We start from the raw sequence: 15565 nt of genomic DNA on the forward strand, positions 1-15565 counted from the left end.
CCATCCACCAATGTCTGTCAGCGCACCGTCCAGCCGTCGCTAGCGCAAGTACGCCGCCACACACCCGCACGCTCAAGCGTTAAACGTGCACAAAGCCAAATTTATCAGCCTGGAGATGCTGCCGTATAGGGTTGTGGAAACGGAGGCTTTCAAAAGTATGATGGCGGCGGCAGCCCCGCGCTACTCAGTTCCCAGTCGCCACTACTTTTCCCGATGTGCCATCTCAGCCCTGCACGACCATGTCTCCCGCAACATTGTACGCGCCCTCACCAACGCGGTTACTGCCAAGGTCCACTTAACAACAGACACGTGGACAAGCACAGGCGGGCAGGGCCACTATATCTCCCTGACGGCACATTGGGTGAATTTAGTGGAGGCTGGGACAGAGTCAGAGCCTGGGACCGCTCACGTCCTACCCACCCCCAGAATTGCGGGCCCCAGCTCGGTGGTGGTATCTGCGGTGGTGTATGCTTCCTCCACTAAACCACCCTCCTCCTCCTCCTCCTCCGCAACCTCTGTCTCGCAATCAAGATGTGTCAGCAGCAGCACGTCGGCAGCAGTCGGTGTCGCGCGGCGTGGCAGCACAGCGGTGGGCAAGCGTCAGCAGGCCGTGCTGAAACTACTCAGCTTAGGAGAGAAGAGGCACACGGCCCACGAACTGCTGCAGGGTCTGACAGAGCAGACCGACCGCTGGCTTGCGCCGCTGAGCCTCCAACCGGGCATGGTCGTGTGTGACAACGGCCGTAACCTGGTGGCAGCTCTGTAGCTCGGCAGCCTCACGCACGTGCCATGCCTGGCCCACGTCTTTAATTTGGTGGTTCAGCGCTTTGTGAAAAGCTACCCACACTTGTCAGACCTGCTCGGAAAGGTGCGCCGGCTCTGCGCACATTTCCGTAAGTCCCACACGGACGCTGCCACCCTGCGCACCCTGCAACATCGGTTTCATCTGCCAGTGCACCGACTGCTGTGCGACATGCCCACATGGTGGAACTCTACGCTCCACATGTTGGCCAGGCTCTATGAGCAGCGTAGAGCTATAGTGGAATACCAACTCCAACATGGGCGGCGCAGTGGGAGTCAGCCTCCTCAATTCTTTACAGAAGAGTGGGCCTGGTTGGCAGACATCTGCCAGGTCCTTCGAAACTTTGAGGAGTCTACCCAGATGGTGAGCGGCGATGCTGCAATCATTAGTGTCACCATTCCTCTGCTATGCCTCTTGAGAAGTTCCCTGCAAAACATAAAGGCAGACGCTTTGCGCTCGGAAACAGAGGCGGGGGAAGACAGTATGTCGCTGGATAGTCAGAGCACCCTCCTGTCTATATCTCAGCGCGTTGAGGAGGAGGAGCATGAGGAGGATGAGAAGAAGGGGGAAGAGACAGCTTGGCCCACTGCTGAGGGTACCCATGCTGCTTGCCTGTCATCCTTTCAGCGTGTATGGCCTGAGGAGGAGGAGGAGGATGATCCTGAAAGTGATCTTCCTAGTGAGGACAGCCATGTGTTGCGTACAGGTACCCTGGCACACATGGCTGACTTCATGTTAGGATGCCTTTCTCGTGACCCTCGCGTTACACGCATTCTGGCCACTACGGATTACTGGGTGTACACACTGCTCGACCCACGGTATAAGGAGAACCTTTCCACTCTCATACCCGAAGAGGAAAGGGGTTCGAGAGTGATGCTATACCACAGGACCCTGGCGGACAAACTGATGGTAAAATTCCCATCCGACAGCGCTAGTGGCCGAAGGCGCAGTTCCGAGGGCCAGGTAGCAGGGGAGGCGCAGAGATCAGGCAGCATGTACAGCACAGACAGGTGAACACTCTCTAAGGCCTTTGACAGCTTTCTGGCTCCCCAGCAAGACAGTGTCACCGCTCCCCAGTCAAGGCTGAGTCGGCGGGAGCACTGTAAAAGGATGGTGAGGGAGTACGTAGCCGATCGCACGACCGTCCTCCGTGACGCCTCTGCCCCCTACAACTACTGGGTGTCGAAGCTGGACACGTGGCCTGAACTCGCGCTGTATGCCCTGGAGGTGCTTGCTTGTCCTGCGGCTAGCGTCTTGTCAGAGAGGGTGTTTAGTGCGGCTGGGGGAATCATCACAGATAAGCGTACCCACCTGTCAACCGACAGTGCCGACAGGCTTACACTCATCAAGATGAACAAAGCCTGGATTTCCCCAGACTTCTCTTCTCCACCAGCGGACAGCAGCGATACCTAAACAATACGTAGTCTGCACTCGCGGATGGAAGCATTGTTCTCTATCACCATCAAAAACGTGGACCTTTTAGCTTCATCAATCTGTGTATAATATTCATCCTCCTCCTCCTGCTCCTCCTCCTGAAGCCTGACGTAATCACGCCGAACGGGCAATTTTTCTTAGGCCCACAAGGCTCAATCATATAATTTTTGTAAACAATTTTTATACGTTTCAATGCTCATTAAAGCGTTGAAACTTTCACCTGAACCAATTTTTATTTTAACTGGGCTGCCTCCAGGCCTAGTTACAAATTAAGCCACATTAACTAAAGCGATTAATGGGTTTCACCTGCCCTCTTGGTTGGGCATGGGCAATTTTTCTGAGGTACATTAGTACTGTTGGTACACCAATTTTTGTGGGCCCTCGCCTACAGTGTAATCCAATTAATTTTTTGCCCACCTGCATTAAAGCGGACGTTACATCAGCTGTGTTGGGTACTGCAATGGGATATATTTATGTACCGCCGGTGGGTTCCAGGGAGCCACCCATGCTGTGGGTCCACAGGGAGTTGTAACTGCATGTGTCTACTTCTAAAGAACCCCAGTCTGACTGGGGCATGCAGTGTGGGTCGAAGCCCACCTGCCTTAAACATGACATTACCTCAGCTGTGCTGGGCAATGCAATGGGATATATTTATGTACCGCCGGTGGCTTCCTGGCACCCACCCATGCTGTGGGTCCACACGGAGTTGTAACTGCATGTGTACACTTCTAAAGAACCCCAGTCTGACTGGGGCATGCAGTGTGGGCCGAAGCCCACCTGCATTAAACATGACATTACCTCAGCTGTGATGGGCAATGCTATGGGATATATTTATGTACCGCCGGTGGCTTCCTGGCACCCACCCATGCTGTCGGTCCACACGGAGTTGTAACTACATATGTCCACTTCTAAAGATCCCCAGTCTGACTGGGGCATGCAGTGTGGGCCGAAGCCCACCTGCATTTAATCGGACGTTACCTCAGCTGTCCAGGGCACTGCAATGGGATACATTTATGTACAGCCGGTGGGTTCCAGGGAGCCACCCATGCTGTGGGTGCACACGGAATTCCCATTGCGGAGTTGTACCTGCCTGTGACTATTTATAAAAAAACACGGTCTGACTGGGGCATGCAGACACCTTGACAGAATGAATAGTGTGTGGCACATAGGTTCCCCATTGCTATGCCCACGTGTGCAGCTCCTGATGGAGGTGGCACAGGATTGGATTTCTCATCGCTTCTGTACAGCATTGTGGGCTATCGCCCCGCCCCTTTTAAAGAGGGTCACTGCCTAGCCGTGCCAACCCTCTGCAGTGTGTGCCTACGGTTCCTCCTCATGGCAGACGCACTTATAAATAGACATGAGGGTGGTGTGGCATGAGGGCAGCTGAAGGCTGCGCAGGGACACTTTGGTGTGTGCTGTGGACACTGGGTCATGCGGGGGGGGGCAGCATGTAACCCAGGAGAAGTGGCAGCGGAGTGTCATGCAGGCAGTGATTGTGCTTTGTTGGAGGTAGTGTGGTGCTTACCTAAGGTATGCATTGCTAGTGAGGGCTTTTCAGAAGTAAAAGTTGTTGGGAGGGGGAGCCCACTCTTGCCGCTATTGTGGCTTAATAGTGGGACCTGGGAACTTGAGATGCAGCCCAACATGTAGCCCCTCGCCTGCCCTATCCGTTGCTGTGTCGTTCCCATCACTTTCTTGAATTGCCCAGATTTTCACAAATGGAAACCTTAGCGAGCATCGGCGATATACAAAAATGCTCGGGTCGCCCATTGACTTTAATGGGGTTCGTTACTCGAAACGAACCCTCGAGCATCGCGATAATTTTGTCCCGAGTAACGAGCACCCGAGCATTTTGGTGCTCGCTCATCTCTAATTATTACGCTTTATATGAGGGTTTGTGTACTTAAATGTTACATAGTAGCATAACATGATGTATCGATCTGGCATCTCAAAGCAACAATCTACATCATCCAGCATCACTGACCAGTGCATACGTCACCTCTCAAACTCCCCTCCTTGGCAGCAGCAAGGCACACAATGACACAGGTTTCTCTCCACTATACCCGACCCCTGTTCAATATCTCTGGACTGACTCGTACTCTCGCATCACATCTTGCATCCAAGCTAGAGGCAGTACAACAGGGTACTAGAGCCTCCATGCCTGCCCGTATCACATCTTGTATCCAAGCTAGAGGTGGCCCAACAGGGAATTAGAACCTCAATGCCCACCTGTATCACATCTTGCATCCAAGCTAGAGGTGGTACAACAGGGTACTAGAGCCTCCATGCCCACCAGTATCACATCTTGTATCCAAGCTAGAGGCAGCCCAACAGGGTACTAGAGCCTCCATGCCTGCTCATATCACATCTTGTATCCAAGCTAGAGGTGGTACAACAGGGTGCTAGAGCCTTCATGCCTGCCCGTATCACATCTTGTATCCAAGCTATAGGCGGTATAACAGGTTCCTAGAGCCTCCATGCCTGCTCATATCACATCTTGTATCCAAGCTAGAGGTGGTACAACAGGGTACTAGAGCCTCCATGCCTGCCCGTATCACATCTTGTATCCAAGCTAGAGGTGGTACAACAGGGTACTAGAGCCTCCATGCCCGCCCGTATCACATCTTGTATCCAAGCTAGAGGCGGTACAACAGGGTCCTCGAGCCTCCATGCACGTGTTCAGATTTGCATAATAAATTCTCCTTTGGCTCTGATATTGTAATTACGTGATATGTTACAATCACACATAGGAACTTTCATTTGATTCCGAGGACTACTTCTAAGTATTTGATTTTTTTTTTACAATAAGTAGACCCCATTCACATCTGCAATCGGACTCCCAGTGATTTCAGTCATTCTCGGAGCTGAACAACAAAAATACCAGATACTGCATACTGCACTATTTTCTATGTTATTTTTTGCTGAATCTGCGCTGCAGGCTCCGAATAGAATTTCCAACACAGATGTGAATGTGTCCTTATTAGAGATGAGCGAGTATACTCGCTAAGGCTAACTACTCGAGCGAGTAGTGCCTTAGTCGAGTATCTGCCCGCTCGTCTCTAAAGATGCGGCTGCCGGCGCGGTTGACTGGTAAGTTGCGGCAGTGAGCAGAGAGGAGCGGGGGGGGGGGGGGGGGGGGGGGAGAGGGAGAGAGAGATCTCCCCTCCGTTCCTCCCCGCTCTTCCCAGCCACTCCCCGCCCCCCGCTGAATCTTTAGAGACAAACGGGCAGATACTCGACTAAGGCACTACTCGAGTAGTTAGCCTTAGCGAGTATACTCGCTCATCTCTAGTCCTTATATATGTGCCATGCGGTGCTCCTGTAATTCGCTTAGTGGAGTAGAAAATGCTTACAGGTTCCCTTCAAAAACAGAAAATGTTTGCTGGATCTCAATCTGTGTGAAGGATCTCTCAGCGCCTGCGCCCCTCTAGTAAGTAATAACAATGGATATATAAGAGTTTAATTCTATTCGTTGATACATGATACCATGGTGGGGTCATACAGTTTTAGATATTATGTGATAAATTCTGTGAATAACACATTTGGAATTTACATTGAAGGTGTTTGATGCTCGAAACTGCAAGACGGTTCAAGAAATGTTCCAGCTTATCTGTCGTCATATAAAGTACGCCACGAATGGTGGTAACTTAAGGTACTGTATCTGTAACAGGTTTTTTAATAAAGTTATATAATTTACATACAACTTTATTCTTCATCTGTTGTGGTATGTGCAGTGTTTGTGATATACATAATATACATGGTAAATATAAAGCCCGCTTTCCAATTTCAGCATCATCTGTGAGTTTCCATGAGTGGTATACCTTGCAATCAAATTTTTTTATCCAGTGCATCTAAAAGAAATACATGAAGTAACTTGCATGTTGGCTTAACTAAAAATACTTTACTGCTAATGAGCATAAGCAAAATGTAGGGGCAGACAGAAGGGAATATAACTACAGGATAAGATATAATGAAAACGGTTTGGTACCGTGTTAGCCAGTAGAGCAAAATGTGATTGTTCCCAGGAAGAGAAATCACGTAATCTTGTAGATATGATACCTTTTAATGCCTAACAAAAATACATGATGTTACAGCTAGCTTCCGAACCAACGCAGGGTTCTTCTTCAGGCTTAGGCCTCAGTCAGATGGGCGTTTTTTGCCACGATTTGCAGATCGCATGACGGATGCGCATCCGCAAATCGTGTGACCGGGGCCAAAAAATCTGCTCCTAGCCGCGTTTCCTTTGAAACGGGCCTGAGCAGTGGAGCGCTGTCCAGCCCATTGAATTCAATGGAGCCGGCAATACAGCCGGCTCCATTGAAAGCAATGGGCTGCCGGCGAGCACGGGATGAATTTTCGGGAAGGGCTTAAAAATATAAGCCCTTCCCTGAAAATCATCCAAAAATGTGTAAAAATTTTAAAAAAATATATACTCACCTTGTCCCCGCAGACGGAGTTCAGCCGCGGCCGGCCGGCAGTTCTCCTGAACTGCTCCGAGTAGTATTCAGCAACCGGGGATTTAAAATCCCCACCTGCTGAATGGGCTGCATCTGATTTGTCACAGCCCTCACCAATCAGAGGCAGCTCTCACTCACCCATTCATGAATTCAGGAATGGGTGAGTGAGTGCTGCCTCTGATTGGCTCAGCGCAGGGACCAATCAGGGGCAGCTCTCAGCTATTGAATGACAGCTGAGAGCTGCCCCTGATTGGTCCCTGCGCCTAGCCAATCAGAGGAGAAACCTGCAGGTCGCCTGCACCTGTGTGGTTACCGTACCAAACACTACACAATGTACGCACCCCAGAAACCGCAAGCAGGGAAGGGACACCAGTTTCCCAGACCATCTTCAGGGGAGGAGAGAGACACTTCAAACAGGCATGCAACCACCAGCTTTGAGTGGGATAAACAGTGATACATAAGGCACTAAAATAACCAGCAATCTCTCCCTAGAGTTTGCTGATATTTATTGGCTGCTGGAGAATACCACACCCAGTCAACTCAATTAACCCTTAACTGTGAAGGTGTGCACAAGGGAGCCTGTAGAAGCACAGTTCCCTGATGCACAACCTTAACAAACTCCCTCTGGTGCCAGCACTGACAGACTCGCTGAGTTGTCTCTCAGTCCAGTAAGTCTATCAGTGGAAATTATAAAGTATATAATTTGACTGGTTATACTGTGTGTGTACTGGTCATACAGTGCCACAGGAAACTGTAGTAAAGTACTCAGTAATCTGAGTATTCAGTAATACTGATTTAGTTTGCTCAGATCTTTGTGTTTACTTAGAATTAGATAGTTAGTGTTTAGTGCAGTTGTTGTTAGGCAAGCTTGGGCTAGTTTCCAGTCTCTCTCTCCTGTACCGGGGTCGCCCTTTTTGGGGTGGGTACTCCGCTTGAAATACTGGTCCGTCAAGCAGTTCTGGCAATGAAATCCTACATACCTTGTTATATCCAGTCCAATTATCTTTAATAAGTTAAAAGATCCGTACCAATATACCAATCTGGTTGAAATAACTAGCCCCTGGTTTTATTCATTTTTTGTATCCAGAACTTGTCACCTCTACATAGTAACATAGTATGTTGGGCTGAAAGAAGACAATGTCTATCCAGTTCAGCCTGTTTCTATCACCCTTTGTTGAGCCAGAGGAAGGCAAAAAAAACCCAATGAGGCAGAAGCCAATTTAGCCCATTTGGGGTGAAAATTCCTTCCAACTCCATACTGGCAGTCAAAATAATCCCCGGATCAATGTTTGAAAGTTGTTACCTGATTCCAAGACCTGGATCAATAATGTATTTATACATTGTTATTTCGTTGCTGTCTTTTTTCCAGGGTAAAAAATCCCAATGTTAATACCCTCTCTGGATAATCCAGTCCCCGCATGCCGTTTATTAATTTAGCTGTCGTACTTTGAACCCCCTCAAGCACTGTAACATCTTTCATGAGCACCGGTGACCAGAAATGTACGCAGTATTCCATGTGGGGCCTGACTAGTGCCTTATATAGTGGAAGAATAATGTTCTCGTCCCTCGCCCCTATGCCTCTTTTAATGCATCACAAGATTTTATTCGCCTTTGCAGCAGTTGACTGGCATTGGTTACTCCAGTTAAATCTACAATCCACTAGTACCCCCAGGTCTTTTTCCATATCACTTTTCTCTAGCAATACCCCATTTAATGTATATTGGTGACATCCATTTCTCCTGCCCATGTGCATAACCTTACATTTATCAATATGGAACTTCATTTGCCATTTTTCTACCCAAGCACACAGCTTATCAAGGTCCATTTGCAGCCGTAAATTGTCCTTTGCTGTATTAATTTGTATAGTTTCGTATCGTCTGCAAATATCGATATTTTACTGTGCAGTCCCTTTTTCAGGTCATTGATAAATATATTGAACAGAATGGGGCCTTATACTGAACCCTGTGGCACCCCACTACCAACGGTTGCCCAATCAGAGTATGAACCATTTATTACCACCCTCTGCTTTCTAGCTCTGAGCAGTTGTTTACCCAGATACACACGTTTTCACCCAATCCGAGCTGTCAAATTTTATATATCAACCTATTATGCGGTACGGTGTCAAATGCTTTAGAAAAATTCAGATATACAAGATCGATAGACTCTCCCAGGTCCAACCTAGAACTTACTTCATTGTAGAAGCTGATCAAATTGGTTTGACATGATCGACCCCTCATGAACCCATGCTGATGAGGGGTTATACCGTTGTTTTCCTTGAGGTATTCCAGGAAGGCATCTCTCAGAAACAACGCAAATATTTTTCCAATTTTTGAAGTGACACTTACTGGCTTGTAGTTACCTGGCTCTCCTTGACCCCTTTCTGTATATTGGAACCACATCGGCAATACGCCAATCTGGTTTAAATAACTAGTTAATGCAAACATGACAGTGTTATTGCCTCAATCAATGATTTTTGTTTCCCTGTTTCATCTGAATTCCCACATATGGTATTCAGATAGAATCCTAAACGGAGCCACAAACTTTAATTAGTGAAACGGAGACCAAAGTTACAACTTTAGTTTGTTTATTTTGAAGGATAGAATAGCATAATCAACTACATTATTCTGTTCCATTTGAATACTGATTCAGAAGGAACACCAGGAGAGAAACCATGGACAGAGGCAATAACTCTATGTGAACTTAGCCTAACACAGCACATGATCCTCTGCACAGACACTTACAGAGCGGAACCAGCAAGAGACTGGTGGGAAATGTGATATTATGACGTCTGAGAGCAAACAGCAAACTAGGATGCATCATGACTTTTAATGGTATCCTTACATCTTCAAACCTGTGGTGCAGATGTGAGAAGACAATGATTTTATAAGAATGTTTCCAAAGTCCAATCCTTAAATCACTTTACTGAAAATCAGAGGAATCGTTAGTCTATTTCCATTGAAAATCCCATACTGTCTTTCTCTCAGGTCTGCGATTACCGTATTTCCTCAGCGTACTGATGGGAAACATGATTTCAGAGTCTGGAACAGTCAGCTGCTTCGATATGCAGGGTATGAATTGCCAAATGGGGTAATTATTGGGGATCCTGCCAGCGTAGAGTTTACCGAGGTATGTGAATTGAAGGAAATCTGCACTGTGAAATACATTAGTAATTGTCATAGTCATTCTCTATATTACAACCGTGGAACTGTAAAAATAGATTTATGTGATTGGCTACAAATTACTCAGACTTATTAATATGGCACAAAGCAAGTGCTTTCATGAGCTTCATGATGTATTCCATTATGCAACATTGACTATATTAGTGAAATGGGGAGAACTTGTTGAAAGTGATAAGAATGAATGAATATTATATAAACTAGATTGACCCGATGTTCGCTACGGGAACATAAAATGCTTCAAAAGTGGTGGTTGTGAACTTCCAAATCTGCTTGGTTAGGTGATTATTTAGAGAGTCACTTTGTATTTGCAGCAGATATCTAATATAAAAAGCCTACAGGTCTCTCTCTCTCTCTCTGTTTGTCTGTCTTTCTCTCTGTTAGTCTGTCTTTTTCTCTGTTTGTCTGTCTTTCTCTCTCTTTCTGTACCTGTATCGCTCTGTCTCTCTCTGTCTGTCCCTCTCTCTCTCTCCATCGCTTTCTCTGGGTCTCTCTATTGCTCTCTCTCTGTCTGTCTATCGTTCTTGTTCTGTCTGTCTATCACTCTCTCTCTGTCTGTCTATCGCTCTCTCTGTCTCTCTATTGCAATCTTTCTATTTGTCTCTCTATCGCTCTCTCTGTCTCTTTACGCTCTCTCTCTGTGTTTCTGTCTCTCTATAGCTGTCTGTTTCTCTCTAACTCTCTATCGCTATCTCTGTCTCTCTATCATTCTCTCTTTCTGTCTGTCTCTCTATTGCTCGCTCTCTGTTTCTCTATTGCTCTCTTTCTCTGTCTGCTTATCACTCGCTCTCTGTCTGTCTCATTATCTATCTCGCTCTTTCTGTCTATTACTTTCTCTCTGTGTTTCTATGTCTCTCTTTCGCTCTCTCTGTCTGTTTTTCTCTGTGTCTCTATCGCTATCACTCGTCCAAAGAAAAGCATGAGGAAGGCTTTATAGCCGAAACGTCGCTGACATGTGGTGATGGGCTAAATAAAGACCACCTGCTATATTGCATCCGGTTATGCTGCCAGTTTTTCTTTGGACGATTGCATTATACCTTGCATACAGGTCTGTCCCCTAAAAGGGTGGAATACTTGTGCTGCTGATGCACTTTCTATATTGATCTATCGCTATCACTCTCTGTCTCTATCGCTCTTTCTCTCACTGTAACTCTCTCTATCGCTCTCTGTCTCTATCGCTCACTCACTGTCTTTATATTGCTCTCTGTCTGTCTCTCTATCGCTGTCTCTCTCTCTGTCTCTCTCTCTCACTCTTGGTTGGGTAGTGTATGGTGCAGCTTAGCAGTGGATGCTGTGTTGCTTAGCAACGCTTCACTCATTCCAGCTCATGTCTGAAGCACAGCAGCATCACCCATAGACTTAACATTGTAACTTTCAACCCGACTGACAGGTCCCTGAATGTATTAAACTCACATTTGATGATTTTACGGCAGCGGTGAGCATGTGCGTCATCTAATGACACCAACATCATACACCAAAGTTAAAGCAAACGGGGCAAAGTGTGGTGCCATAAAAAGCATGTAGGCTTATTTATATTAGATATGGCAGACATCAAAGTATAAATGGATCACCCTAAACTGTGTTAGCGAGTGGTAGCCACTAAAGTTTGACCCTTGTGAGATCTTCAGGCCTATGAGGGTTGGACAATCTATCAGGTGCACTTCTCCTTTTACAGTGGGCTTGTCATACGCTACAGTCTAGAGCACTTATTTGTGATTAATTCTACTGTTTTTTGCATTTGGATTAACCCTTTCCAATCCACTGTCTGACGTCTTCAGACATTCTGATTGAAGACTGTACATCTTCAATGTCGAAAACGTCCGGCAGGGTATTCTTACTGTATATTACTGGCCGCTTTGTTGTTGGGGGCCTCTCCAGCATGTCCCATACCGCAGTACTAGCTCTAGCCAGCAGATGGCACCATTGTATAATGGCATAAAGAGAAAGCCCCCTAGGAACCCCTGAATCCAAAATTGCATTGCAAAGGGTTAAAGAGAACATCATTTATGGCCTTGTTAATTTAAAATGACAGAACAGAAACATTTAAAGGGAACTTTTTACCTCCCTCAAGCATCATAAACTAAGTTATGGTGCTGTTAGGGTAGGTCACAGGGAGCCATGTGTTGTATTTTTCATACTCACTGCTGGTTCTCGTAGTGTTCGCCTTTGAAATTTGTGCGTCGTCCAAAAATCTGACTCTTTTCAGAGTCGCTTGTGCACATTGTCCTATAGACTTATATGGAAAAATGTGTGCACAGGACTCTGAAAAGAGTCAGATTTTTGACAGGGGCAATGATTTCAGAGGTGGGCACCACGGAATCCAGGGAGCAGGTGAGAATAAAATGCATCCCCCGACTCCCTGTATCCTGCTCTAACAGCACCATAAGTTAGTCTATGATGCTTTATGGAGGTGACAGGTCCCCTTTAAGGATAATTGTAAGCGGGTTACCGAAACATATTCGGATATAGGTTTTGTTATATTCATGCAGGGCATAACCTAAAAAGTCCTACTTGGATGTAAATATATGCACACACTTTATATCACGGAGAACACAAAATAGTTATAAACCAGAATAAAAGATGGAAAAGCAGGAACTTACTCTAAATTTAATGATGCAAGGAGAACCCTGCCTAAAGTGGGATGCCTACCCTGATGAGGGTGACCCCACATCAAGAATCTGGTGTGGTACTATCTCTCCCTAGGTGGAGGATGGACGTTGTGGCAAAGAACAGATTGCACAATAATAATACAATTAATTTACTTATCACAGGACAGTTAGATGGCAAACACCCCAGAATAGAAGAGAATAAAACTGCAAACTTCGCTTAAGGTAGAGATTTAGGTCAGGGCATGGAACTGATGACATGACCAGAAACACCTTTGAAAAGAGATTATCACTGGTGTCCTCTCTGAGGAGGAGCTAGAATAAGTGTATACAAAAACAAGCCGTTTGGTTGGCAGGGTTGTCCTGCCTCCCAGCCAACCAATCTGCCATACACTACCAGAGAGGTGCTCCTATCCTCATCCAGTGAGCACACACCAGCATAAGGATCATGTGGGCCAGGGCTGACCCTGTAATGTCATCACAGTCTTGATCCCGTAATCTCTGATGCTGTAGAACAGTGTTTCCCAACTCCAGTCCTCAGGGACCACCAACAAGTCATGTTTTCAGGATTTCCTTAGTGTTGCACAGGTGATCTAATTATTGTCAGTGCCTCAGACATTGCCACAGGTGTTCTTACCATAGGATATCCTGAAAACATGACCTGTTGGTGGACCCTGAGGACTGGAGTTGGGGACCCCTGCTGTAGAAGGTTTAAAGGGGTTGTCCCGCGGCAGCAAGTGGGTCTATACACTTCTGTATGGCCATATTAATGCACTTTGTAATGTACATTGTGCATTAATTATGAGCCATACAGAAGTTATCAAAAGTTTTATACTTACCTGCTCCGTTGCTGGCGTCCTCGTCTCCATGGTGCCGACTAATTTTCGGCCTCCGATGGCCAAATTAGCCGCGCTTGCGCAGTCCGGGTCTTCTGCTCTCTTCAATGCAGCCGCTCGTGCAGAATGCCGGCTCCGTGTAGCTCCGCCTCGTCACGTGCCGATTCCAGCCAATCAGGAGGCTGGAATCGGCAATGGACCGCACAGAAGAGCTGCGGTCCACGGAGGGAGCAGACCCCGGCGGCCATCTTCAGCAGGTGAGTATGAAGACGCCGGACCGCCGGGATTCAGGTAAGCACTCTCCGGTTTGTTTTTTTAACCCCTGCATCGGGGTTGTCTCGCGCCGAACGGGGGGGGGGGGGGGGGGGTGTTAAAAAAAAACAAAAAACGTTTCGGCGCGGGACAACCCCTTTAAGTTAAAGGGGTTGTCTCGTGGCAGCATGTGGGGTTATACACTTCTGTATGTCCATATTAATGCACTTTGTAATATACATCGTGCATTAATTATGAGCCATACAGAAGTTATTCACTTACCTGCTCCGTTGCTAGCATCCCCGTCGCCATGGATCCATCTAAATTCGCAGTCTTCTGGCGGTTTTAGACGCGCTTGCGCAGTCCGGTCTTCTCCCTGGTGAATGGGGCCGCTCGTGCCGGAGAGCTGGTCCCGCGTCGTCATCGTAGCTCCGCCCCGTCACATGTGCCGATTCCAGCCAATCAGGAGGCTGGAATCGGCAATGGACCGCACAGAGCCCACGGTGCACCATGGGAGAAGACCCGCGGTGCATCGTGGGTGAAGATCCCGGCGGCCATCTTGGTGAAGGAAGAAGGAAGAAGAAGGAAGAAGAAGGAAGACGTCGCAGAGCAGGGATTCGGGTAAGTAATAACATATTTTTTTTTTAACACATCCCTTGGGGTTGTGCTGCGCCGAACGGGGGGCCTATGGAAAAAAAACAAAAACGTTTCGGCGCGAGACAACCCTTTTAAAGGATTATCCAGGATCAGAAATCCAGGCCTGTGTTTTTTTCAGAAACAGTGCTACTTGTCCATGGATTGTGCTAAGTATTAGAGGAAAGGCTCATTTACCTTAAACAGCCCGAGTTGCAATGCTGTGCTACTGTACCAGAAATAGTCCATAAATGACCATGGAACTACTGTGGTTCCCAGAAAATAAAACCCTCTCTTATATAAATTTTTGCCCAAAAGAGGCGCTAGGTCTTATTTTCAGGGAATGTCTTATTATACTTACCTAGCATGCTCGGTCGAGGTCCCTCCCGCTGCTTTCCAGAGCTCCAAACACACTTCTTGCAGTCCTCAACCGCCCACTGAAGATCACTTCCTGGTTGCTGGATTCATAAATCCCACCTCCAGGAAGTGATGGCTCTAATTGTTTCTCAAGTGCTGCTCAGCCAATCAATGTAGCGTTCAAAGAAACAATCGCCACCATCGCATTGGTTCATCGAGTGCTGCACTGATTGGCTGAGCAGCGGTCGGAGAACCAATCACAGCCATCACGTTATAGAGACAGGATTTATGAGTTGGTTAAGCCATGGCATTGATTGGCCAATTCATAAATCCCACTTCCACAATGCGATGGCTGTGATTGGTTCTCAAGCGCTGCATTGATTGGCTGAGCAATGGTTGAAGAATAGAGATGAGCGAACACGTTCGGCCCCGCCCCTTTTTCGCCCGGACACCGAACTTTGCGAACACTTCAGTGTTCGGGCGAAAAAGTTCGGGGGCCGCCGTGGCAGCGCGGGGGGGTGCGGCGGGGAGTGGGGGGGAGAGGGAGAGAGAGAGGGCTCCCCCCTGTTCCCCGCTACTGCCGCCCGCGCCGCCGCGCATCTCCCCGCCCCCCGGCGGCACCCGGACCTTTACGCGCGAACACTGCAGTGTTCGGCAAAGCCGGTGTCCGGGTGCGGATGTGTCCGTAACGGACATGTTCGCTCATCTCTATTGAAGAACCAATCAAAGCCATCACTTCCGGGAGGTGGGATTTATGAATCCCGTAACCAGGAATTGATCTTCTGTGAGCAGCCGAGGACAGCAAGAAGTGTGTCGGAGTACTGGAGAGCAGCCGGAGGAACCTGGACCGAGCCTGCTAGGTAATGTATTCCCTTTTTTTAAGTGTAATGCGGCTAGGGCTTATTTTCAGGGTAGGGCTTATATTTCAAGCTGAAAATCCAGAAAAATCAGGGTAAGGCTTATTTTTGGGGAAACAGGGTATTTCCATAAAAAGTGTAAACTTTTTTTT

The 15565-nt window shown here is 47.4% G+C and overlaps 1 protein-coding gene across 1 annotated transcript in view; it reads left to right on the forward strand.

Moving 5' to 3' along the window:
- Positions 1–15565, forward strand: part of LOC136626491 (nitric oxide synthase, inducible-like) — an 84772-nt gene that overhangs the window by 13026 nt on the left and 56181 nt on the right. Inside the window, exons 5-6 of the mRNA XM_066601550.1 lie at positions 5800–5891; positions 9681–9822. Of these exons, the coding sequence (XP_066457647.1) occupies positions 5800–5891; positions 9681–9822 (234 nt within the window). The remainder of the gene's footprint in view (positions 1–5799; positions 5892–9680; positions 9823–15565) is intronic.

The sequence above is a fragment of the Eleutherodactylus coqui genome, chromosome 4 (genome assembly GCF_035609145.1).
Source record: "Eleutherodactylus coqui strain aEleCoq1 chromosome 4, aEleCoq1.hap1, whole genome shotgun sequence".
Taxonomy (NCBI): Eukaryota; Metazoa; Chordata; class Amphibia; order Anura; family Eleutherodactylidae; genus Eleutherodactylus; species Eleutherodactylus coqui.